We start from the raw sequence: 25,867 nt of genomic DNA on the forward strand, positions 1-25,867 counted from the left end.
CAGAGACAGGAAAAACAGGGTTTGGGGTGGCAATTCCGGGAAAAGAAATAGAAATTAGTAAAATAACATCTAATAAATTAGGAGTATATACAGTAGAGATGATGTCAATTTTAATTGCTTTGCAATGGGTGGAAAGGGAAGGGCAGGGAGAGGTTTTGATATGCTCTGACTCTTTAGTAGTTTTAGCGAGTTTAAGGTCATTCCATTCAAAAGCTCGGCAAGATATCCTGTATGAAGTGCTTCAATTAAACACAAGAATAGTTAATAAGGGATATCAGGTAAGATTTATGTGGGTCCCAGCACATGTTGGGATTAGGGGGAATGAAACAGGCTGGCTAAAAGGGCACTAACAAAACAGAACATAGAAATGGAGGTTAATGTAAGTAAAGCAGAGGTTAAATGCATAATATGGGAGAAAGTCAATATAAGGTGGCAAGAGAGGAGAAAGGGAGGCATTTATATCAAATTCAGAAAAATGTTAAAGAGGAAAGGATGGAAATTGGAAATAGGAGAGAAGATGCGGTGATGACTAGGTTAAGGTTGGGACATTGTTCCCTGAATAAAACACTAAAGATGATAGGGAAGCACGAGACAGGGTTGTGTGAGGGATGTCGAGAAGAGGAGTCAGTGGAGCACATAATCATGACTTGTAAGAGATATGAAACACAGAGGCAGGTAATGAAGAATAAACTAAGGGAGATTGGGGTGCAGGAGATCACATTACAAGGGTTACTAAGCACAGTAAATAAAATAGGGCACAGAGGCACCGAGTAATTACTTTTTTAAGGGAAGCAGGGGTTTTAAGCAGGATTTGATGTATGATGTGAGGGGACAATGTGAGTGTGTGAGTGATTTTAGAGGGAAAAGGGAATAGATAACCTATTAGCTGATCCACACTCCGGAGCAGAAGGGGGCGGTAATGCACCAATAAGCTGGATGCCGCGCTCAAAACCAGTGAGTTCACTCCCCAACCGCAGAATCGTTTTAAGGTTCACTAAGGGTTTAGTACTCCGTATTTCTGTAAAGCATCCATGCATGGATACATTACCAACAGTTTTTTTTTGTAATAAAAATAAATAAATAAAACGCATATGCTGCGTTTATGTTATTCCGAGTTTGACTTCAAGGGGGCAGTAGTGAGATTTGAAACTACCAGGAAAAGAATTCAGGAAGATAGGAGGTTAAGGATGTATGGCAGAGAGATAGAGAGGGTAGCATCCTTTAAATTCTTAGGCGTGACATTTGACTCGAGGTTGACATTTGCAGAACAAATAAAGAAAATTGAGGACAAGTGTAAAAAGGTAATTAATGTGATGAGATGTTTGAAAGGAAGAGAGTGGGGAGCCAGTCGTTCATCTCTTAAAAGGATTTATGTGGCCTTGATAAGATCGGTGTTGGATTATGGTAGTATAGTGGTTGGGTCTGCAACTAAGTCTCTTTTAAAGAGGTTAGAGGTTATTCAGACTCAAGCACTAAGAATTTGCTGTGGTGCTTTTAAGACTTCTTCAGTACCTGCTATACAAGTGGAAATGGGCGAAATGCCACTGGAATTAAGAAGGATTCAACTGATGGCTAATTATTGGGCAGGACTGCAGGGATATGATGACTCTCATCCCACAAAAGCAGTACTGCAGGATTGCTGGGAAAATGGAAGAAATTTAAAGGAAAACTTTGGTCGGATTGGAAACAACGTAGCAAAAGAGTTAGAAGTGTTTAACTTGCGAATAAGCCCTACGGTAGTTTTTCCAGAGATTGCCCCTTGGAAGATTGCTTGGCCTGAGGTAGACTGGTTTGTGCTTAAGGAGAAAAAGAAAGCAATGGAAGAAATTAATTTGAAAAATGTATTTAATAACCGAGTAGGAGGTAATTATAGTGAATTCATACAAATTTATACAGATGGTGCTAAAAAAAACCAGAGACAGGAAAAACAGGGTTTGGGGTGGCAATTCCGGGAAAAGAAATAGAAATTAGTAAAATAACATCTAATAAATTAGGAGTATATACAGTAGAGATGATGTCAATTTTAATTGCTTTGCAATGGGTGGAAAGGGAAGGGCAGGGAGAGGTTTTGATATGCTCTGACTCTTTAGTAGTTTTAGCGAGTTTAAGGTCATTCCATTCAAAAGCTCGGCAAGATATCCTGTATGAAGTGCTTCAATTAAACACAAGAATAGTTAATAAGGGATATCAGGTAAGATTTATGTGGGTCCCAGCACATGTTGGGATTAGGGGTAATGAAACAGGCTGGCTAAAAGGGCACTAACAAAACAGAACATAGAAATGGAGGTTAATGTAAGTAAAGCAGAGGTTAAATGCATAATATGGGAGAAAGTCAATATAAGGTGGCAAGAGAGGAGAAAGGGAGGCATTTATATCAAATTCAGAAAAATGTTAAAGAGGAAAGGATGGAAATTGGAAATAGGAGAGAAGATGCGGTGATGACTAGGTTAAGGTTGGGACATTGTTCCCTGAATAAAACACTAAAGATGATAGGGAAGCACGAGACAGGGTTGTGTGAGGGATGTCGAGAAGAGGAGTCAGTGGAGCACAGCACATAATCATGACTTATAAGAGATATGAAACACAGAGGCACAGGTAATGAAGAATAAACTAAGGGAGATTGGGGTGCAGGAGATCACATTACAAGGGTTACTAAGCACAGTAAATAGGGCACCGAGTAGAATATTGATTACTTTTTTAAGGGAAGCAGGGGTTTTAAGCAGGATTTGATGTATGATGTGAGGGGACAATGTGAGTGATGTGTAAGTTTTAGAGGGAAAAGGGAATAGATAACCTATTAGCTGATCCACACTCCGGAGCAGAAGGGGGCGGTAATGCACCAATAAGCTGGATGCCGACCGCCGTTAAACTGGAAAGAAGAAGAAGAAGAGCTTTGCTGTTGTTTGTATGCAGTCTTCCATCGCGATTATGTCGTCCTGTGCCCTTTACAGTACACGCACACAGCTGTGCAGATATCTGGTGAGTTTGAGCTAAATAAATCGATAGCCGATATTGACTATGCCGCATACAGCAGTTTGACTGCAGGCCTTTTTCATTATTTCAGAACCGAAGTTACCCAGTCCTGTTTTAAACAGTGCACCTCACCTCCAATAATGTAGATATTCAAAATATAAAGTGTGTTCATATAAATGCAACAGCCATTTATTATGCCAGCAAAATAGTTTTTGAATCTGCCTTTGCAGGCACATAAATATCTGAGCAGGACTTACAGCACACGCCCATCTCTAAATGTGAGTAAGTTAAAGTATTATGCGATTTTATCAGTTTATGGAGCCAGAGTTGGTTCTGTCGGTGAATATTATCTGCATTATCTTCCTCTCGTTTCTATCTGGACAGGAAGTCGTCATTGTCAGTGCAGTCAGGACTCCTATGGGCTCTTTCAAAGGAAGCTTTTCCACAGTCCCTGCAACCAAACTGGGCTCCATCGCTATTAAAGGAGCTGTTGAGAAAGCAGGTAAAATTCTGATGGCCTTAGGAGAAATTCGTATTTTATATCATATTATATTTAGATATTACTTTTAATTATGTAGTTTAAGAATATAACAGTTAATTATAATTAATATATATTTGTAATAATATGCTATTTAATTATTAATATTAATATTTTCAAATGTACACCACTGCCATTCAAAAGTTTGGGGACAGTATCATTCATTTTTGAAAGAAAATAATACTTGTATTTAGCAATAATGCATTAAATTGAGCCAAAGTGACAGTAAAACATTTATAATCTTACCAATTTTTTTTATTTCATATAAATGCTGTTCTTTGGAATCTCTGTTCATCAAATAATCCTGAAAAATGGTAATGCTAATCAGAAAGGTATGCTATTTGTTGCAAATGCAACATAGCATTAGAATACAAAATATCAAACTATGTTATTCATATGTGTGTTATTATTTCTGCATTTGTTCTAGCTGTCTGCATGATAAAAGGTTTATGTGTCATCTACAGGAATTCCTGTTGAGGAGGTGAAGGAAGTTTATATGGGCAATGTGTTGCAGGCAGGAGAAGGACAAGCACCAACCAGACAGGCTCTTCTGGGTGCAGGTGAGTCATATATCATACACATAAACAAACATCATAAAAAAAATGCACCCTTTATTTCGGAATTTACAAATGCAACTTCTCAAAGAAAAGTGAGTGATGTTTGTGATCTTCCTCATGTAGGTCTCCCTCTGTCCACTCCGGCAACTACCATCAATAAAGTGTGTGCTTCTGGGATGAAGTCCATCATGATGGCTGCTCAGAGTCTCATGTGTGGGCATCAGGTAATGTGAAAGACACGTTACCAGAGATTCAAAAAGTGTTTTGTGTGTAAGTAACAGCCTTTAGCGTGCTCATACAGCAGAGATAGTAAATCTACCTGATGTCGGCCAGGATGTGATGGTTGCTGGTGGAATGGAAAGCATGTCTCAGGTTCCTTATGTCATGGCCAGAGAAGCGCCCCCTTATGGTGGAGTGAAGATGGAGGATCTGATTGTTAAGGATGGGCTGACGGACGTCTACAACAAGTTCCACATGGTACATGTTTTTTTGAACCAGTAAAACGGATTGCATTGGATTTGCATAATAGTTAAGCCTGCTAATAAGTACTTAGTAAAAAAAGGAAGTGAGTGAAGTTGTGTGGAGGCATTGGACAGCAAATGTACTGTACGTATAACACTGGAGAGGCCATGACTGTGTAAAACTCCTCCATATTTCCCCATTTTTAGGGCAGCTGTGCTGAAAATACAGCCAAGAACAGCAGTATCTCCAGGGAGGAGCAGGACGCGTTTGCCATCAACTCGTACAGCCGCAGCAAAGCAGCATGGGAGTCTGGCGTCCTGGCCAAGGAAGTGGTTCCTGTGAGCATCTCTCAGAAAGGTTGGTTTAAGTTCCATATCATTCCCCATGAATTCCCTATTATGGGTTAAAATATTTTATTGCATAATATATAAATATGATACATAATTGCAATTAAAATATGCTCTCTCACCGCATAGGAAAACCAGACATCGTTGTGAAGGAAGATGAAGAATATAAGAAGGTTGACTTCAGCAAAGTCCCCAAACTGAGGGCTGTGTTCCAGAAAGAGAACGGTACAAGATTATCATTAGCCCTAGTGGAAAAGTACTGAACATAGATAGTGTTCTTCAAATTGTAAAAGTATATTTTTACAAAACTGTACATGAAAATAATATAAGCATTTAAAAAAATTAACATTGTAATAATCTCAAATGAAAAACTTGACTAAAAAGTTCATTTTAAATCATTGTTTTAATAATATATTTGTCCACCTGTTTTGATGTGCTGACTGACATTAAAGCAGATGTAGAGTACTTGATTATGATTTAACTGTAGCGTGTTATTCAATGTTACATTTCAAGTTAATAGATTGTAAATGTTATTCATTGCAGCTTCATCAGAACAAATGTGCAATTACAAATATATTCAAATAGCTGACATACAAGTTTCAATAGAAATGACGTTAAAGTATATTTTAGTTTACCTTAAATGCTTGTCAGTACATTCAGTAGTGCACTTCAACCATATTTCAAAGACAATAGAAGTAATTATGAAATTACATATAAAGATGCACTTAACTCCTACTTAAGTGGGTTAAAAAAAGCACTCTAAATTTGAGCTAATTGTGTTTATTATAGATTTGAACTATAATACATTTTAGGGCTGCACAATAAATCGCATGCGATACTTAACGCGCATCTGGTCAGTAAAGCCATTCTGTAATCAGCGGTAAATCTCCATCACGTGCGGGCTTTCACATAGAGCAGCATTAACTACATAGAGCCGTTGTTCACCGACAAGCTGCGCAAAATATGATCGTGGTTTTGCGCAGCTTGTCAGTGAACAACGGCTCTGTGTAGTTAATGCTGCTCCATGTGAAAGCCCGCAGATGATGGAGATTTACCACTGAAAGAACCGACAAGATACGTGTTAAATAATCGCATGCGATTTATCGTGCAGCCCTAATACATTTACATGTAACTGCATGAAACATGCAATTAAGTGTCTGAAAACATTGTGTTCACTTAAGTTTATTATTTTAAAGTAGATTATTTCCGTAATAAATGCTGTTTTTAAAAGTATGCTAAAATACTTCTTTTCCATATGTGAGGATATTGAAAAAGTGTTTTCAATAAAAAAAAAAAAAGACAAGCAAAACTTTTGTTTTTGCAGGCACAGTGACTGCAGCCAACGCTAGTACGCTGAACGATGGCGCAGCAGCTCTTGTGCTTATGACAGCAGATGCTGCAAAGAGGCTCAACGTCACACCACTTGCAAAGATCGTTGGTGAGTCATTTCGCATCCGTTTAAAATTAAATTAAATGTAATGGTGTATTTTGTTCATTTGAACGATACTGTGGTGGTTTGAATGTGACAGTTTATGTAGGAAGGGTTTTTTTTTTTTACCTGAAAATTTATTTTTCTCATGTTTCATGAAGGTGTATTTATTAGTTTCTTTAGATGTAAGCCCATGCTCTATGTCTGATAGATCCACCTGAATTTTCTTGATGAACTTCACCATGATGTAGTGCTGTTGAAGATACTTTAATAATTGAATGTAAATTATTTAAATAAACTAGTTAAGCTTGTCAAACTATCCTTTTGATAAAGTAGTTAGCTACATGCTAAAAACAAAAGGTTACTAACTTTTTACTAAATGTTTTTCTGAAATGAATCCCGATAAATCCCACCTAACATTAAAGTTGTTAAATATACTTTTATATTACAATATTTTAACATTCAATCTTCAAATTAATGTAGAATTAACATAAAGACAGTATATTTGTAATATTTGTTTAATGGCATCTTTTTTTTATGACTGAAGGCAAGTATCACTGATACCGATACTACTGAAGTTTCTTGGAAATTGTTTTTTCCCCCCTAATATTTAACTATTGACTAGCCATTCAACATTACAGTATAATTGAGAGCTATCAATTTTAACATTTATTAGACTTTAAAATGTAACAACTTCTAATTTAAGTGAACTTAAAACAATCTTCACAAACTCATTATAATAAACGTCATATTTAGCTACTGTACCTGTGCCCTTCAGAAAGTAGGAAATATACAGAAATTGAATAAAGTTATCAAATACTAAATTCTAATTTAAATAAAGATGAATTCTTAAAGTTATTGATTTCCTCATTTTTTGTTTTTCTTTTGTTCTTTGATTAACAGACATCACAGCAGCTGGGTTATTAGGTTATTTTAGCTGCTTTAAGAGCTGCTGCTGCTGCTGAACATGACGTGGATCTGACACATTATATTTTCTAAACTTCAGGTCATAAAATCTCTACTAATGAGTTGACGAGTTGAATCGGGTGTGTTAGATGAGGGTGCTGGGGTGTTTTGAAAAACATTTCAGAGACATGTTCTTAAATGTGACTCGTATAACAAATACTTACATGCATGCTCAGTTTTAAGGCAGCTTTAATTGCCTTTTTGGTTACTTATTGACTTAAAGGGTTAGTTCACCCAAAAATGAAAATTAGTCCATAATTTTGACAACTTGTTGATCAAAAGATCAAAAGACAATTTTTTATATACCTCCGACTGGATTCGTCTGAAAGAAGAAAGTCATATACACCTAGGATGACTTGAGGGCGAGTAATTTATGGACTAATTTTAATTTTTGGGTGAACTAACCCTTTAACTGATGTTACACCCCGTCTAGGGTGAAGGCGCAACATGGAGTACGAGGACACAGAGGAGTTTTGAAAAACGAATGAACAGTATTTTAATTAAACAATGATTTTACAGTACAAGAGGGGGAATTTTAGCTTCAGGAGCCGACAAGGCCAAAATAACAAACAGAAAACTAATATAAAAACCTCTAAATTCCCTAGTTCACAAAATAAAATGCAATTACTTCCCTAACTTCCTATCCAAAAAAAAAACAAAAAAACAAGGTTCCAAATAAAATGGCGTCGGTCTCCCTACATCCCCAGAATATTATTATATACACAATTACTTACAGCAATAACATTATCTTTTCCTTTCTTATACTTTGTCCAAGTTAAAATCTTGACAGATTAGAGCCCAACGCATAAGTCTCTGATTTTTGTTACAGAATTTTTGCAAAAATACAAGAGGGTTGTGATCAGTAAAAACTTCAACAGGTTGCAAACTGGAACCCAAATAAATCTCGAATTGCTGCAAAGCTAACAAGAGAGCGAGGGCTTCTTTCTCAATGGTACTGTAGTTACATTGATGGTGATTGAACTTCTTAGAAAAGAAACACAAGGGGTGATCAATTCCATTTCCATCTTCTTGTAACAGTACAGCATCTGCACCAGTACCACTAGCATCAACCTCAAGTTTAAAGGCTCTTGAAAAGTCAGGAGCAGCTAAGATTGGTGCACTACATAAATTCTTTAAAGAATCAAAAGCAACTTGACACTGAGGAGACCATACAAACGGAACAGTTTTTCGGAGGTTGTCAGTAAGAGGTTTTACTACATCAGAAAAATTCCTACAGAAACTTCTGTAGTATCCTGCCATGCCCAGGAAGCGTCGGAGTTCTCTCTTTGTCTGAGGTATAGGAAAGTTAACGATGGCACTAACTTTAGCTTCTATCAGTCTTACGGTACCCTGGCCAACTTCCTTTCCTAAATATCGAACAGTAGCATGACAAAATTCACATTTAGCGAGGTTTAGAGTTAAATTTGCTTCTTTAAATCTAGTGAACACTTCTGCTAAGGTCTTCAAATGACTATCCCAGGTCTCAGAATAACACACAACATCACGATAGGCTTCACAATTGTTCACATTGGAGAGTACCTTCCACATTAAACGTTGAAATGTTGCCGGAGCAGTTAGAAGGCTGAAAGCTAACACCTTATACTGCAGGAAGGAATCTGGAGTAGCGAATGGTGAAATTTCTGAGGCACATTCTGTAAGTGGCACTTGCCAATAACTCTTGAGTAAGTCTAACTTGGTTACAAACTTAGATCTTCCAATTCTGTCAATACAATCTTCGATTCGTGGAAGTGGATAGGAATCTGCTTTGGTGACTTGATTAACCTTTCTGTAGTCTGTGCAGAAACGTGAGGACCCATCAGGTTTAGGAACCTGCAAGCAGGGTGAGCACCAGGGACTAGAGTTAGGCACAGCTAAACCATGCTTCACGAGGTAGTCCGTTTCCTGTTTCATTAACTCACGTTTGACAGGGTTAACGCAATAAGCATTTTGCTTGATTGGACAATGATCAGCAACGTCAATGTCATGTTTTAACACAGAAGTTACAGTAGGTACGTCAGAGAAAATTGATAAATTTTGCAATTAACTGTAACAATTCACTTCGAGATGACTCCGATAAATGGGAGAGTCTTGAACTTAAAGTGGCAAGGGTTTCTGAGTTTTGTAAACAAGCACCGGATATGGCAGCACTGCCCAAGCTAAAATCATCCACACATGGAGAATCAACAGACAAAACAACTTCCACAGAAACTGCTACAGAGGGAGAAGTTGTTGAGGCAGGTCTAGAATTTTTAGATTCTGAGCAGGAAACATATGACTTCAACATGTTTGTGGCAAACACGGGAATTTCGGTGCCTCTCAGGAGTTCGTACAACATAGTCTGCATCACTTAATTTTGCTTGCATTACAAACTTTGCTTGCAGAGAGGAACCTGGCAAAGGCAATAACACAAGCACATTATCACTAGTCTCAAATGAACGCTTGACAGACTTTTTGTCATAATTATACTTCATTTTAGACTGCTACGAGACTAAAGACCGATGAGCTAACTTCCATGCAGAATGTAACCTTTCATGAAATGAACTCCAAAGGCAATAACACAAGCACATTATCACCAGTCTCAAATGAACGCTTGACAGACTTTCACATAATTATCCTTCATTTTAGACTGCGACGAGACTAAAGACTGATGAGCTAACTTCCATGCAGAATGTAACCTTTCATGAAATGAACTCACATAATCCAACACATGGGTGGGAGCCTTAGATGAGGGGGCCTCAGCAAGGAGATGCTCTTGAAGCAACTTCAGCTGGACTGAATCCCAAGGACTCCTGCACTGTGTTACGAACTGCAAACAACAAAAGTGGTAACTGCTCATCCCAATCATTCTTGCGTTCTACACAATAAGGACGAATCATAGTCTTTAAGGTTTGGTGGAAACGTTCTATAACACCCTGAGACTGAGGATGATAAGCACTAGACACAACGTGGGTAATGTTCAGTTCTTTCATTACCTTATGAAACAGGCGTGAAGAAAAATTTGTTCCTTGGTCAGATTAAATAACTTTTGGTAGACCAAAAGTGGTGCAAAATTTCACGAGGGCTTTCACAATGTTAGGAGACTTCAGAGAGCGTAATGGGATGGCTTCGGGAAATCTGGTAGCAGAGCACATCATAGTCAACAAATACACATGTCCTGACTTAGTCTTAGGCACAGGTCCTACACAGTCTATCACAAGCTTTTCAAATGGCTCATTTAACACGGGAACTGGCTTTAAAGGTGCTGGAGACACAACCTGATTAGGCTTTCCTGAAATTTGGCAAGAATGACATGAACGACAATACTGTGACACAGAGGATTTCATTCCTGGCCAAAAGTAGGTGTTTCAAGAGGTTATGATAGGTCTTCCTAACACCTAGGTGTCCTGAAAGTTTGTGGTCATGGGCTAAACTCAATATGTACCCACGGTATGGTTGTGGAACGACAACTTGAAATACAGAACTCTAATCATGTTTTACTTTCTCGGGACTCCACTTTCGCATGAGTAAACCAACATCTAGAAAATACGCAATTGCATGTTTAGGCAAATCAGACTTCTCAATCACAGAGGATCTGCCTGTCAACAGTGTTTCATCAGCTTGTTGAGCACTGATTAATTGTTGCTTACTGAAAGGAAAATCAAAGCTAGGCTGAACAATCACATCGGAGGAGCAATCATTTTCAACTTCGTATCTGACATTTCTGAACCTAAAAATTAGTTAGAAAGATCAAACTCATCCTCAAACTTACGGGCTTGTGCTCAAGTGACAACACATGACTGAAATACATTGGGAAATTTCTGCACTAACACATTTTTAGAAGCACATGGTACATCAGTAACCTCTGGCAGAGAATTAACCTTACTTCCAGCTAGATCATTTCCAAGAATAAGGGAAATCCCTTTCACTGGCAATTGAGTACGTACAGCGACTTTTACTACACCAGTCAATGTTAGAACTCAAGTAAATGGTGTGTAAAGGAACTCTCACTATCCCCAACTCAACACATCGGACCCACAACTGGACTGAGGAGAGAACGGTAGCCTACTTGCTACAATAAACGATTGCGCAGCACCCGTATCCCGCAAGATACGCACAGGTTTAAACTCAGAATCAGAATTAGACAAAGCAACTGCACCATCACAAACAAATGGTTCAAACGTTGGGTCAACCGAATGTAGTGTCTCAGAAGAGGGAACACGAATGAAAGCTACACTCTTAAAGGGGTTTTGAGCTTTCCGCTGATTCTTACGCTGCAGTGCTGGGCAAACAGCAATCAAATGTCCCTTTTCATGACAATAGAAACATTCTCGAGCTGCCAAAGGGGTGTCGAGCGATTGTTACAAACCGAAAACAACTAATATACAAACCTCTAAATTCCCTAGTTCACAAAATAAACAATATACAATTACTTCCCTAACTTCCGATCCAAAAACAATAAAAAAAAAAACAAGGTTCCAACAAAAATGGCGTCGGTCTCCCTACCTCCCCAGAATATTATTATATACAATTATTTACAATGATAAGCAAACAGAGCCGAACAAGGGCAATCCAGAATCATAGTCAAAGAACAGGCGGAAGTCAGTAGTAAGAACAAATGGGCAAAGCAATCTCTCACCAGCGAACACTATTGAACACACACAGAAATTCTCAGTCTTACGAACACATGTAACTAACTAGCAGAGTCAAGGCAGCGCAAACACAACAAGAGAGCACAAAAGCTGAAGCAGGAAGTGATGATGGAGGTTCTTATAGGCAGCAAGGAGTCAGCTGATCAGGCAGGGCGTGGCACCAATTAGACTGCAGGAACCAATCAGCTTCTTCCTGGACAGAACACACACAGAAACACTTCCCAAACAAAAGAAAACACAGAAGTAGAACAAAAGGGTCGTAACACTGACGACATAACTACGACATTACATGCTCGTAGTTTCTTACATGCTTTGATGTGAAATGATACAGTCTTCAGCATGCGCCTGCGTATTTGTGCGTGCAATTGAAGAGCACGCATCACGAGCACAATATAATGGCTGACAGGAAAAATAGGTGTTACAATAAGGTGTCATCTGTTAACATTAGTTAATGTATTAACCTACATGAACTAACAATGAGCAATACATTTGTTACAGTATTTATTCATCTTTGTTAATGTTATTTAATGAAAATACAGTTATTCATTGTTTGTTCATGTTAGTTCACGGTGCATTAACTAATGTTAACAAATATATCTTTTGATTTTAATAATGTATTAGTAAATGTTGAAATTAGCATTAACTAAGATCTATAAATGCTGTAGAAGAATTGTTCATGCTTAGTTCATGTTAACTAATAGAATTAACTACTGTTAACTAATGAACCTAATTATAGTGTTACCAAAATAGTTTTTTCTGACATATGGCCTGACGACATCTTATCTTATCTTATGTTCACTGTTGTTCTACTGAAGCTCCCTTGTCACTAGCGTTTGACTAGCGTGCACTAGAGTGAGCATCTGTAAAGTTGCCCATTTGATGTGGTCGTGAAGACATTCTGCATCTAAATAAACGCAATTTTTGTCAAGAAAAAAGAGACAGAAGCAGCCGTTGTGAGTGGGGTGGCCTTAGCTCTGCCCCGTGTTAATTGCGTTGAATATTTTTATCGCGTTAAACTGAAAAATTAATCGCCTGCGTTAATGCACTAATTTTGACAGCACTAATGTCAACATTATTCTTGGGAAAAAAAAGTTTTCTTTGAAAATGTATATTCATAAATGTAAAATTTATATAGTAAAAATAGTAATTATATAGTTAAAAAAATTATGATATATTTATTATAAAATTGTCTATTTTCAGAGTAATCAAAAACTATTTTTTGGCTAATGCAGAAGCTTGGGGATACTTTGCAAATAACGTTACCTGAAGGGTGGTAATGTTTATTTCTAGCATGTTTAAATGGTTACAGAACCGTTTTTGAAAAAAAAAAAAAAAAAAGTCTTGTTACTGGGAAAACTACACTATTTTGACTGAACAGTTGTATTACTGTCATGCTACTGAAAAATATAGTTGACTTGGTAGCTTTGCTACTTATAACTAGCTACTTAGATGTAGTTAGCTTCTCATTTAGCTAACTCGTTTTGTCAGAGAATTATGTTTGCTAGTTTCACATCTAGATCACCAATTTATCCTAATTCACAGCTTTTGCTGATGCTGCTGTTGCCCCCATCGATTTCCCTATCGCTCCAGCCTTTGCCGTCCCCAAGGTTAGCTGATGTTTATGTGTTTATTGCTAAGCAAACGTGTTTTTGAAGTCGTTCAGTGTAGTAACATCTGTTTCGCGCAGGTCCTAAAAGCAGCCAGTGTGAAGAAAGAAGACATTGCTATGTGGGAGATCAATGAGGCCTTCAGTGTCGTGGTGCTGGCCAACATCAAGATGTTAGACATCGACCCCGACAAAGTCAATATCAACGGAGGAGCAGTTTCCCTCGGACATCCAATTGGGTAAATATATGCAACATCTTTCTCATGCATCACTGTTCACTTTATTGACATACTGTAATTAGATTCGCACACTAATTAATGTGCTGGTTTTGCAATTTCTAGAATGTCAGGGGCGAGAATCGTAGGACACATGGTGCACAATCTGAAATCAGGACAGTACGGACTGGCCGGAATCTGCAATGGCGGAGGCGGAGCCTCCTCTATTCTGATCCAGAAATATTAGGACTTGCACTTTAATCCACAGAATGAGTGTAGGATTGGGTCCTTGTGCCAGATATATCTTCATGCCTACATTATTAATGTGAGGTCAGTCCTATTTTTAATTAAAATAGGAAACAAACTTGTGAATGGTCATACAGTACAAACTTCTCAAATAGTAGTATGCATACTGTGCTCTTGTTGCATATTTCGTTAAATGGTGTTCATTCTCAAAGTAATGGTTTAATGAAAGGGTTTAGAATGTTAAAATCTGTGTTTGCAATTAAATAGATTATTGGTTGTTTTCGTTGATGTTGAATGTGATGATTATACTCAGAAATAGCACAATGCATTTCACCTGAATGAACACCAGATGGAGTGTGCTTTGAGCTCTGTTTGCTGATTGGCTAATGGACGCTTTTCAGACTATAATGAAACAATAATTAAAATCTTGAATCTAGTAAAGTTTTTTTAATATATATTTTCATATTTAAAAAAAGATAATGTACTATTATAACATTGCACTTTATTTTACCCTAGCATTAAACTACAAACAAATTTTTTTTTAATGCTTCAAGATATTGTAAGTTGGAAAAAAAAATATTACGTTTGGAATGCTGAAAGCTGTAGGTATGAGTGGTAAAACCCAACAACAAAAAACTAAATTAATAATAATAACAGAATTCGGAATCAGTTCATTTTTATGATCGATCACTATTACCTATACAATAGCATTGGTTTAGCATCATTTTTAAATTACATTTTAAGTTCTTATGTGCAATATCTCAAGTTTCATAATTAGATTTTGTTACTGATGTTCCTGGTTATGGTCAGATGAGTCCTTGAGGATCTTTTTTTTCTTTGGCAGAAGTTATGCTCATTTACGTACTTTATTTATTGAATTACCTGTTTTACTAGATAATTTTTTAAATAATGTTTTGCCAAAGGGGTCTGTTAATTACAAAACACAATTAGATGCATGTGTCAATGACATTAAAGAGATACTCCAATCAAAAATTAAACTTGTTAAAAATGATTCACTTTCATGTCATTCCAAACTTATATGGCTGAGAACATTTAAATGACTTGCTGGTAATTAATCACCCTCATTAATCACTAAGAGTAGTAAACTCTTAAAAAAAAAAAAGTTACTAAGTGAAAATTTTCCAAGTAAATCTGAACAGCTATTTTTCAGTCACTTCACCTCAAATATGCCTGTTAACTATTTAACACAAACGAGTTAACTTTGCCCCAGCTATTTTCTAGGTTGTAACCAGGATTTCAGCAAGTGAAAAGGAACATTTATTTCTTCCAGAGAACTTGACGGAGACTGTTTTCCGGGTCTGTATAAACAATCCAACACCTTGACCGAAAACAAACTCCGGCTCCACCTCCAGACGCCACTCTTATCACGTCACATAACACCAAATGTTGATTTTACTGAGTACACGGAGAATGTTTATCAAGTTCTAATTTTCAGTTTCTTCCTTCTATTTGTCATTGAAATGTTATTGTTCTTCAGTCTAAGAGACAGACGTGCGAGTCAAATATTAACAGGATCTTGTGAGAGCACTTGTAACGTCATGGATGTCAAAGTATCGGCTCATTGACTTAGTTACTGAATAACTGCAGGGCTGAGACTGACCCCTGTGCAAGAGCTGAGTTTGGAAAACCACACATTTTCATAGTGCAGATTATCTTTACAGCTTGTTTTTCATGTGGAAATGATATGTGTCAGGAAATTGAACAGGAAGTCCAGTTACATCTGGTAACAGATTAAACCTTCATCATATAAAGCCTATAAAGTTTTATAGCTTTTAGCTGTTCAGGTGATTCTTGGTAATGTACGAAATGATTTAAATAATAACTTACAGTTGACTGTTCATATTTATTTCCTCTCCATATTTGTTCATATATGACATTGAAATATGTTCATGTATGACTTTGAAGCTTTAGCTGAAAAGAACGGCACTCTTGTGTAACATAAGATTGTTTAGTTTTCTCTGATACACAGAAAGCTAAAAGGTCTGCAAAGGTTGCATCTGTTGACACACATGGGGGATAGTGTTTGATTTGCTATGTTCTGAGACGTAAAGGGGTATTTAAAGGAATAGTACAACTAATAATGAATATTTTTGTCATTTTGCCAAAAAAGTTGAAAAGAGACATTAAAAGTACAATAACAGTAGTCCATATGATTCATACATTACATTTCAAGTCTTCTGAAATCATACAATAGATTTATGAGAGGGAAAGACTAAAATATGTCATTATTTACTCATTCCTGTATGCTGCTGCTCTCAAATTTTTTGTCATATATATATATATATTCCAATTATAGTTAAGTAAAACTAAAACAATTATATATATATATATATATATATATATATATATATATATATATATATATATAAATAAAAATCCTTAAAGGTAAATAAAATATTGAGGGGGGAAAAAAACTACTACAAATGATAAAAACAAAATTACTTTTAAATAAAATTACAATTAAATCGGAAAATAAAAAACTGGTTCAAAATATTATTATTATTAAATATTAATAAAACCTATATGGCATATCAGTGATACTATAATAACACTGGTGCATCAACACTACCAAATATGTTTGATTCTCATGTCTTGTAATATATTGTGATGTACTAAATTTCTCTTCTGCAAGTGAAAGGGAACATTTAGTGCACTTGCACAAGGCAAATTACCTGCATGCTTAATTTGTAGAAATGAGATTTGAGCTATGAATGGAAGGTTTTCAGTGTATAACAACTAAACTTTTGGTTAAATTCTCACGCAAAGCTATCATATGACTTCAGAAGACTTGAACCATAGCATTCAAATCACAGAGACTGAATTTAAGGAACTTGTTGATGTTCTGTTTTGAGAAAAAGGGAAGTTTAAAATGTACGTTTGCATTTGCAAGCCTAAAAACTTATTTTATTTTTTTTATCAAAAACAGATGTAATTTCTTATATTGCAGTTGTACCCCGTTCAAAATGTTGTGAAATGAAGTGAGCAACAAGGAAGCGCCTTTGAGAGGAAAATATACTTTCCTTTTTTTTTTTCGTTTTATTGACATAACATGTTTGCTTGGTAATTTACAATGCAAAGTTGCGTCATCTATGTTAGAGAAATTTAAGACCAGGTTGTCATTGAAAAGAAAAACAATGGAATGCTCTGAGTAATAAACTCTCAGTTCTGGTCACCAGGTGATATTTTATAATTGCATTCACCTGACTGGTGAGTGTTTTAGCTGGTTTACTAAGCAAAGGTGTGGCGTTGGCTGCTCATTACATACACAGAGAGTGGACAGAGAGTACGCTAACACTCAAACACAAGGAGAACCCAGGTGAGTTTTACTATATATTATTATAATTTGTATGACATTATGGATCATTTCATACAGACCCGTTGCTGTTTCTGAGACTAATGTATGCTTTGCTGTGTGTTCACTCAGCAGATCTTAGTTTGAGCTTGAAGTTCAAGTGTTTTTTGGATAGAATTTTACAGTTCAAACAAATCCAAAGGCAAACGATGCAGAAGACAGATACGGTAATGACATAAAATAGTTGTTTTTTCTTTTCTTAACTCCTATCTGAACATCCTCTTCTTCCACATTTGGATCTTTTAGTCCCTGTTGTCTTTTGATTGTCACTGATTTTATGGAACAATACAGACACTGTCACTCAACAGATATATTTGTAAAGCATTAACTATCCTGAGGACAAACCAAGCACTTAATGAATGATTCATCAGAAAGGTAATTTGATCTTTTAAAATGCAAAGGCAGTTAGATTTGAATTCATGAAAAATACTGATGATAACATTAGACACAATGGTTAATAGCCTAATTTAAGTTTTTGGCCTTGTGATTTTCTGTTTTGCCTGTGGCAGCAATTTGCTATTTTACACATCATTTCCATAAGGAACTAATTTCTGAATAAGCTACAGGGAACTTTACTATTGTACCTGAGAAATTTATGCATACAATAAAAATGAAACCAAAATAGACTTTCTTTATTCAGAAGAAAAACCACCAACATCAATAATAATTGTATACAATAATGATACAATCATTTGTATATATATCCCATATATATATCAATTATATACACACATATCATTTATATATATATATATATATATATATATATAAATGATATGTGTGTATGTATATGTTATATATATGGGATATATATACAAATGATTGTATCATTATTGTATACAATTATTATTGATGTTGGTGGTTTTTTATATATATATATATATGTGTGTGTGTGTGTGTGTGTATGCATGTCTGTGTATATGTATGTGTGTGTATATATATATATATATACACACACACACACATATATATACAGTATATGTGTGTGTATTCCCTGCCACAAAATGTAACACTAATTTATTAATAATAGTAATAATAGTTGTATTTATTATTGTTTTTATCATGGTATATAATATTCTGCAATTAATGTAGTTGATATATTAACATTGAATATTACTTGGCTCCTGTCTCAAAAAATATTTTTTTATTCTTTCATTCATTTTGTGGCGGTATCAATATATTTAATTTCAAGTAATCTATACTGGACATTTAGATTTAAGTGCATGAAATCTGAAATAAGATAATTTTTTTATCTTTTTTACCAGTGTTGTAAGATATAAGCAAGTGCAGCTCATTTCCTGTCTCTACCGCAAGTAAAATGTTGATCAGATGAAATATTGAATTACTGTTAAGACGTGTTAAGTGCCTCAGTTAATCATTTATTACATAAAATATAATAATGTCATTAAAAGTAGTAAATAGTGTGCATTATTGTTCAAATAAGGAACCATGTTTATTTAATAGGTAAGTATTTCCTGGAACAGTCTGCACATTATTGCTGTTAGTCATATTGTAATTGTTAATATGGACACAGTAGTCTAAAGTAACTTCTTGATGAATATTTTTCTAATTTGATATAATTTTCAGTCTGATTTGTCACATTATCGAACCTGAGAAGCTGACAAAAACCTAATTTCTTTCAGACTTACGACAACGTTTCTCACGTGAACCATGGATTTCAACATGAAGAGCAGCGGCCCCCTCCATATGCACCTTCTTCTGGAATAAAATGTTTATTTAATAGGTAAATATTTCCTGGAACAGTCTGCACATTATTGCTGTTAGTCATATTGTAATTGTTAATATGGACACAGTAGTCTAAAGTAACTTCTTGATGAATATTTTTCTAATTTGATATAATTTTCAGTCTGATTTGTCACATTATCGAAGCTGACAAAAACCTAATTTCTTTCAGACTTACGACAACGTTTCTCACGTGAACCATGGATTTCAACATGAAGAGCAGCGGCCCCCTCCATATGCACCTTCTTCTGGAATAAACCCGCCTTTACCTCAGTACCCCGGTTCCCAGAATTCCGCTCCACCATACTTTTCAGAGAGATACTCGCCTGCTCAGGGCCTGCATCAGTATACGCCTCACACAGCACCTGTAAACACACACCACACGGTCACACCTGGACTCTACCTTGACGTTAATCCGGTTCACAAAGGTATTTAATGCTTAGTTCACCCAAAAATGAAAATTCTGTCATCATTTACACGTCCCCGAGTTGTTCCAAGCTTGTATGGATTTCTTGCTTGTGTTGAACAAAAGAAGATATTTTGAAGAATGTGGGTAGCCGAACAGTTTCTGGTACCCATTGACTTCCATAGTTTTTTGTTTTTTCCCCCCCATACTGTTGAAGCCAATGGGGACCAACAACCCTCTAGCTACCAACATTCTTCAAAATATCTTCTTTTGTGTTCAACAGATAAAATTAATTCTTTTTTGGTTTGGGTGAATTATCCCTTTAACCTCTTTTAGTAATTTTTATGTTCTAAATTTAGATTCTTATGAGCTTTGATTTTCCAACAGCTTCCAGGAGAAAAAAATGGCCATTTATCCTTTGCATAGTCATCACCCTACTGGTTGTTGCTGGGGTCATAGCTGCGGTGCTTTGGTTTTATGGTAAGAAAGCCACACAATGGATATCCTACTATATATCTACCCAGTTATTTCTTGCTCTGATGTTCTCTGTCTACTCCAACAGGTGGGTTTGATTGTTTGCAAGGGCGTCGCTGTAAAACAGATAACAAATGTGTCAGCTTCTCGCAGCGGTGTGACGGCGTGCAGGACTGTCCATCGGGAGACGATGAAACTCATTGCTGTAAGAATCCCTTACGCATATGGTCTGACATGATGAACCGATCCCATTCAAAGATCTTTACTGTACTTTTTTTTGTAGTTCGTCTGTATGGACCTAATTCCCTTCTTCAGATGTACTCACATGTGACCCAAAAATGGGAGAATGTGTGTTTAGATGGATGGAATGACAACCTTGGAATGCAAGCATGTGAGGAGATGGGATACGAGAGGTAATGTCAGAGAAGTCTGCTACGACTACTGTATAATGAACTTTACAAAAGATTTCTGTTTTAAATAAATGCTCATCATCAAAGAATCCTGAAATGCTGTAGTTGCCACAAAAAAATATTAAGCAGCACAACTGTTAGTAACTGTAATAATAATGTTTTATGAGCACCAAATCAACATTTTAGAATGATTTCTGAAGGATCATCAAAATGATGCTGAAAATTCAGCTTTGCCATCAAAGGAATATGTAATACAATTACAGAATGGGTTTTGAATGAGATGATTTGTAATATGTGCTGTGTGTTTGTGTGTGGTTTATCTCTCAGGAACACTTATGTGGGTTATGAGGAGATTTACTCTAGAGCATCGTCTGATTACATGCTGGTGAAGACGGATTCTCCCAGCTCTTTCAATCTGACAAGTTTTCTCAGTAAAAGGTGCGTCACAGACTGTTTACACAGAATTTTCCAGTTCTTCACATCTAAAATGTTTAGGTTTTTGCATATCGGTTATGTTATTGCAGTTAAAATTAATTATTGGTTAGTCATGTTTTCCCCCTATAATCAGCTTGTTTAAAAACTCTTCTTTTTATATTTCTTTTATGATAATTCAGTTCAGACTGTCCATCTAACAAAGCAGTGGCACTCAAATGTATAGGTAAGATAATAGTTGCATCTCTTTATTTTATTTTTATTATTACTTCTTGTGTGTGTGTGTGTGTGTGTTCTTTTTTGTTGTGAAATAAAATATATATTCTGAAACTGAAATATATATATATATATTTTTTTTTTTTTTGAGGTGTTACCCTTATTTTGTATGAACAAAAAATGTTAAAAGTAGTTTATATAAAACTAAAATAAACGTTAAATATTAGGTATAATAATAATATAATTAAGAAAAACTAAAACATAATACGTAAAAACGTAATCGAAAATTTGAAATGCCTTGGCTACTAAATTAAATAAGTACTGAAGTAACTGAAATAGAATAAAATAAAGTTAAATAAAAAATAAAAACCAAATAAAAATGACAAAAGCACATCACAGCATTAATATAACTAAAATAAAATGAAAACTGAAACTACAAAAATAAAAGCAAATTCAAAATATTATTAAATACTATAAAAGTGCATATATAATACAATAACACCGATCCCAATGTACAAATTTGTCATCATCTTTTACTAACTCTCATGTGAATGATGAGCATTTTCATTTTTGGGTGAACCATCCTTTTAAATATTGTAATTATTATTATAAAGTATTAATATGAAGTGTAGCTTGTAGCTAGGAAAGCTACATTTTCACATACACTGATACTGATTATTGAATTCTGTTGTAGATTGTGGACGGAACAACGGGAGACGAATCGTGGGAGGAACCACTGTGACCTCAAAGGGGGTGTGGCCGTGGCAGGTCAGCCTGCAAATTTCCGGAAACCATTTGTGTGGCGGGTCTGTCATTACACCTTACTGGATCATCACTGCAGCTCACTGTGTTTATGAGTAAGTACTCTCATTTAGTCCAGTCTCATTTGACAAGTTATGACGAACTCTAATAAATGACAAACTGGTGTAGGTTTTCCAATGCAAGGGATTGGACTGTGTATGCTGGATATCTGACTCGTGCTGAGATGCGGTCGGCCACTGGCAATTCTGTAAGCCGAATTGTCATGCACAACTTTAACCCGAGGACCAACGAAAATGACATTGCCCTGATGAAGCTAAACCGTCCACTCACAATTACATGTAAGACTGAATTTCACATTTCCCCCCAGCCAATAAAAAAATGTCATGATAATTTGATAATACTGACACAATAAATGAAGTGTTTTTGTTTTACACACTGTTATTTTAGTATTATTTACAGTATATACTATTATAGTGTTTATTAATATTTTAAATTAGCTTTTATGTTTATATTTTCAGTTTTCATTTTTATTGAAGTGTAAGCTTTAGTAATTCTGTTATGTGTTTTTGTCATTTGAATTAGTTTTAAAAAAGGATTTTTATTTTCAATTTAATTTGTAGTTAGTTGGAAAGGCAACATTTCTGTATTTTTATTGAATAATTATTTATGTATTTAATATTTATAAATTAATATTTTTTATTTAAGATTTGATTTCAGCCTTATTTCTGTTAACAAAAAATATTTTTAAAGGGATAGTTCACCCAAAAATGAAAATTTTATGTTTGTCTGCTTACCCCCAGGGCATCCAAGATGCAGGTGACTTTGTTTCTTCAGTAGAACACAAATTATGATTTTTAACTCAAACCGTTGCAGTCTGTCAGTCTTATAATGGAAGTGAATGGGAATCACGGCTTTGAGAGTCAAAAAAACATACACAAACAAAACCAAATTAAACCCTGCGGCTCGTGACGATACATTGATGTGTAAAGACATGAATCGATCAGTCTGTGCAAGAAACTGAATAGTATTTATATCATTTTTTACGTCTTATACAGCGCAATGTCCAACATCCGACTCGTGTACGTGCTCTGGCATAGTAGACATAGATGTATATACGTAGATGCCTCATTAGTGACTGTTTCTATGGGCTTCTATGGGCAGTAGAACACAATCTTCGTTTGTGTTCTACTGAAGAAACAAATGGCGCTTTTCCACTGCGTGGTACGACTCAGCTCGGTACGGCATGGCTCGGCTCGGCTCGGTTTGCGTTTCCACTGCAGTTTAGTATCGCTTTAGAATGGGCGGGATTATTCACATGTCGTTATAGTTGCGCCGCCTCTACTGCCACGACTCCTAAAAAAACGTTTTAATTCCGCGTCGCCCCATCAAGCTCTCGCTGGATCCGCTCCTCTGCTATCAACGAGAGGAACGTCTGTTCTTCTGCAACAGGGGGAACAGCCACTTTTTGGTTGTTAAAAAAAGGTGCGCTCGTTCAAAACCGTTGCGTTCGATCCTTCGCTGGCTGTGCTGATTTAAATCTAGCGGGTCTGTTTGTGTCTCATGTCGCAAGTTCAGTGACGCAGGTAGTGACGATTTTCTCCGGCCAATCCGTGATCAGCAGAGTTTACACGTCACGTTTTGGTAACGGTACGGTACGCTTGGAACCCCAACCGAGGTGGTACTAAAAAAAGTACCAGGTACCAGGTACTGTACCCAGTGGAAAACCCCCAAAAAGTGAACCGTACCGAGCCGTACCGTGCCGTACCATGCAGTGGAAAAGCGTCAAAAGTCACCTACATCTCGGATGACCTGGGGGTAAGCAGATAAACATCAAATTTAAATTTTTGGGTGAACTATCCCTTTAATAGTTTTAGTCACACTGTAAAAAAATTATTTCAGAGTATTAAATAAAACAGATTATTAGAGTATGTTTTGCAAGAAAATGCCATTTCAGTTTTTCTACTTCAAAATTTCACATTTAATTCAGTGTTTCTTTGTGAAATTTACTAGCGATTTCAATGATTAAAAAAAAATTCTAAAAAATAAAATTTTCAAAAAGTAAAATTCATTTATTATTATTATTTATTTTTTTTTGAGTAAAATGTTTTTTAATATAGAACATGTCTTCGATAATTGAGTTTTAGGTGAAAGTTTTGTTCACCGAAAAAAATCATAATTTACTCACCATCAGGTTGTTCAAAAGATTCTTTCTTGTGTAGAACCTAAAGAGAGAAATTTTGCAGAATAGTCAAGCTGTTCTTGTATATAACGACTTGTATATCAGCCTGTTCATGACTTCAGAAGAATAGGAATAAGTTGAATGGACCATTTTTGTGGTGCTTTTTTGCAGCCAGACATGTGAACATCTGTTTCCATTGTGTGGAAAACAGCAGCTGTACATTCTGCAAAATATCTCCTTTTTTGTTTTACAGAAGAACCATACATCTTTGGATGTTGACATTTTCCATTTTGTTTCTTGTTTCAGCGGATGTCAGGCCAGTGTGTCTGCCCCATAAAGGCATGTACTTTGCTGCTCCGCGGGAATGTTACGTCACTGGATGGGGGGCACTGTTTAGTGGAGGTTTGAAACTTTTTGAATAGCTAACCCAACAGAACTGTGCTAAACCATTTACAGATCCAAATACAGGTGCAATGATTAATATTAGACAGAAAATAACTCGTGTCTCTACATTTCTGAAACTGAAAAGCATGACAAACAAATTTTGTTTTGGTAAAGGCCCTTCCTCACAAACCCTACAAGAAGCCAAAATCCAGCTAATCGACAGAACGACTTGCAACAGCCGACCAGTGTATAACGGACAAATCACAGACACCATGATCTGTGCTGGCAAGCTGGAGGGCGGCGTGGACTCCTGTCAGGTTAGAAACACACTCTGTATAAACACATTTAGAAGCTGCTTGATCATTCAAAAGAGTAAATTAGAGTACTGCAAATGTCATGTATGTGCCAAAGGCCAAATGAAAAAAAGTGATCTTCCACACAGGGGGACAGTGGGGGTCCTCTGGTCATAAAGGAGAATTCTCTATGGTGGCTGGTTGGGGACACTAGCTGGGGTGATGGATGTGCTTTCAGAAACAAGCCTGGAGTCTACGGAAATGTGACCTACTTCCTTGACTGGATACATGAACATATGCGGGTAAGATTTCAAATATTAATACAAACTGTCACATAAAATGTATTATTATTATAATAATTATTATTATTATTACTAGTATACATGGCAGAAGAAAACCTCTTTGTATTTTTTTTCAGAGATATTAGCTTTTTTAATATAAAGCTATTTGAGAAGAGCAACTGATCCAAATCGCTGACTCTCAGGAACTGTGACAGGGTCCAGGAGACTTTTAATGTGAGATTAGTTTTTTTTTTGTATTCTTGAATTTTACTTTTTGTTTTCATATAAATGTTTTCACATAAATCTAAAAGAACCAGTTATTTATTTTCACCGGTGTCAATAATGAAGTGAATTGCACATTGTGCTACAACATGCACTTTTCTTTTTTGTATAAAGAACACAATTGTACAAATGATTTTATAAAAATCCCTACCTGACGATGACGTCTTACATCTCTGACATATTTCTGTTCTCTGGTTTCTTTGCCACCACAACAGTTCACATTTGCATTATTACAGTATTTGGTCAAATAACAGGGTGTGACAGGCAATACAATAGTGACACGATGCAAACAAATGTCTTTATTTTATAACTATTGATAGCTGAAATAGTTTTTACAACATCAAGATTTTATTTAAAAATGTAAATGAATGCCTTGGCTGGACACCATTTCTTTTTTCACTATTTTTAATCACCTTTTTGTCTTCACATTAAATGATTTTTTTTATAAATACATATGTAATGTTGTCTCTGAATTAAAATGAGGACAAAAAATCTGCATATATAATAATTAAAAAAGCTAAATGCTCTTTAAAATGGTTCTAAATTGGAGTATACATTTCCAATAAACTTTTCAACTAACCATATTCAAACTTAATAAAATCTGTGCCACATATTTCATATTATACATTTGATGACTTGAACTTCATTATATTTTAAAGATTGTA

General features: G+C 35.8%; 2 protein-coding genes across 4 annotated transcripts; both read left to right on the forward strand.

The window, feature by feature from the left end:
• The first annotated feature begins 2,902 nt into the window (after positions 1-2,902).
• On the forward strand, positions 2,903-14,409 carry LOC107565255 (acetyl-CoA acetyltransferase, mitochondrial-like). Of its 2 annotated transcripts, XM_016250478.1 has the most exons (13): positions 2,903-2,979; positions 3,065-3,115; positions 3,204-3,251; positions 3,358-3,475; positions 3,976-4,071; positions 4,192-4,292; positions 4,402-4,545; positions 4,737-4,887; positions 5,007-5,102; positions 6,202-6,315; positions 13,443-13,507; positions 13,588-13,745; positions 13,848-14,409. In XM_016250478.1, the coding sequence occupies exons 4-13, from the start codon at positions 3,391-3,393 to the stop codon at positions 13,966-13,968; spliced, it is 1,131 nt and encodes a 376-aa protein (XP_016105964.1). In that variant the 5' UTR covers positions 2,903-2,979; positions 3,065-3,115; positions 3,204-3,251; positions 3,358-3,390; the 3' UTR covers positions 13,969-14,409. The 2 variants fall into 2 exon arrangements, with proteins under 2 accessions (XP_016105964.1, XP_016105963.1); XM_016250477.1 differs by lacking the exon at positions 3,065-3,115 and having other exon boundaries at positions 2,904-2,979.
• Positions 14,410-17,023: 2,614 nt separating this feature from the next.
• Positions 17,024-25,581, forward strand: LOC107565254 (transmembrane protease serine 2-like). 2 transcript variants are annotated; one of them, XM_016250475.1, is made up of 15 exons: positions 17,024-17,304; positions 17,413-17,507; positions 18,984-19,069; positions 19,342-19,511; positions 19,877-19,969; positions 20,052-20,168; positions 20,247-20,376; positions 20,701-20,811; positions 20,988-21,031; positions 21,716-21,878; positions 21,952-22,121; positions 24,269-24,364; positions 24,521-24,663; positions 24,789-24,941; positions 25,058-25,581. In XM_016250475.1, exons 2-15 carry the CDS (start codon positions 17,490-17,492, stop codon positions 25,064-25,066), a joined length of 1,503 nt encoding a protein of 500 aa, XP_016105961.1. In that variant the 5' UTR covers positions 17,024-17,304; positions 17,413-17,489; the 3' UTR covers positions 25,067-25,581. The 2 variants fall into 2 exon arrangements, with proteins under 2 accessions (XP_016105961.1, XP_016105962.1); XM_016250476.1 differs by having other exon boundaries at positions 17,416-17,507.
• The last annotated feature ends 286 nt before the right edge of the window (positions 25,582-25,867 follow it).

The sequence above is a fragment of the Sinocyclocheilus grahami genome, unplaced genomic scaffold (assembly GCF_001515645.1).
Source record: "Sinocyclocheilus grahami isolate Dianchi unplaced genomic scaffold, SAMN03320097.WGS_v1.1 scaffold991.1, whole genome shotgun sequence".
Lineage (NCBI taxonomy): Eukaryota > Metazoa > Chordata > Actinopteri > Cypriniformes > Cyprinidae > Sinocyclocheilus > Sinocyclocheilus grahami.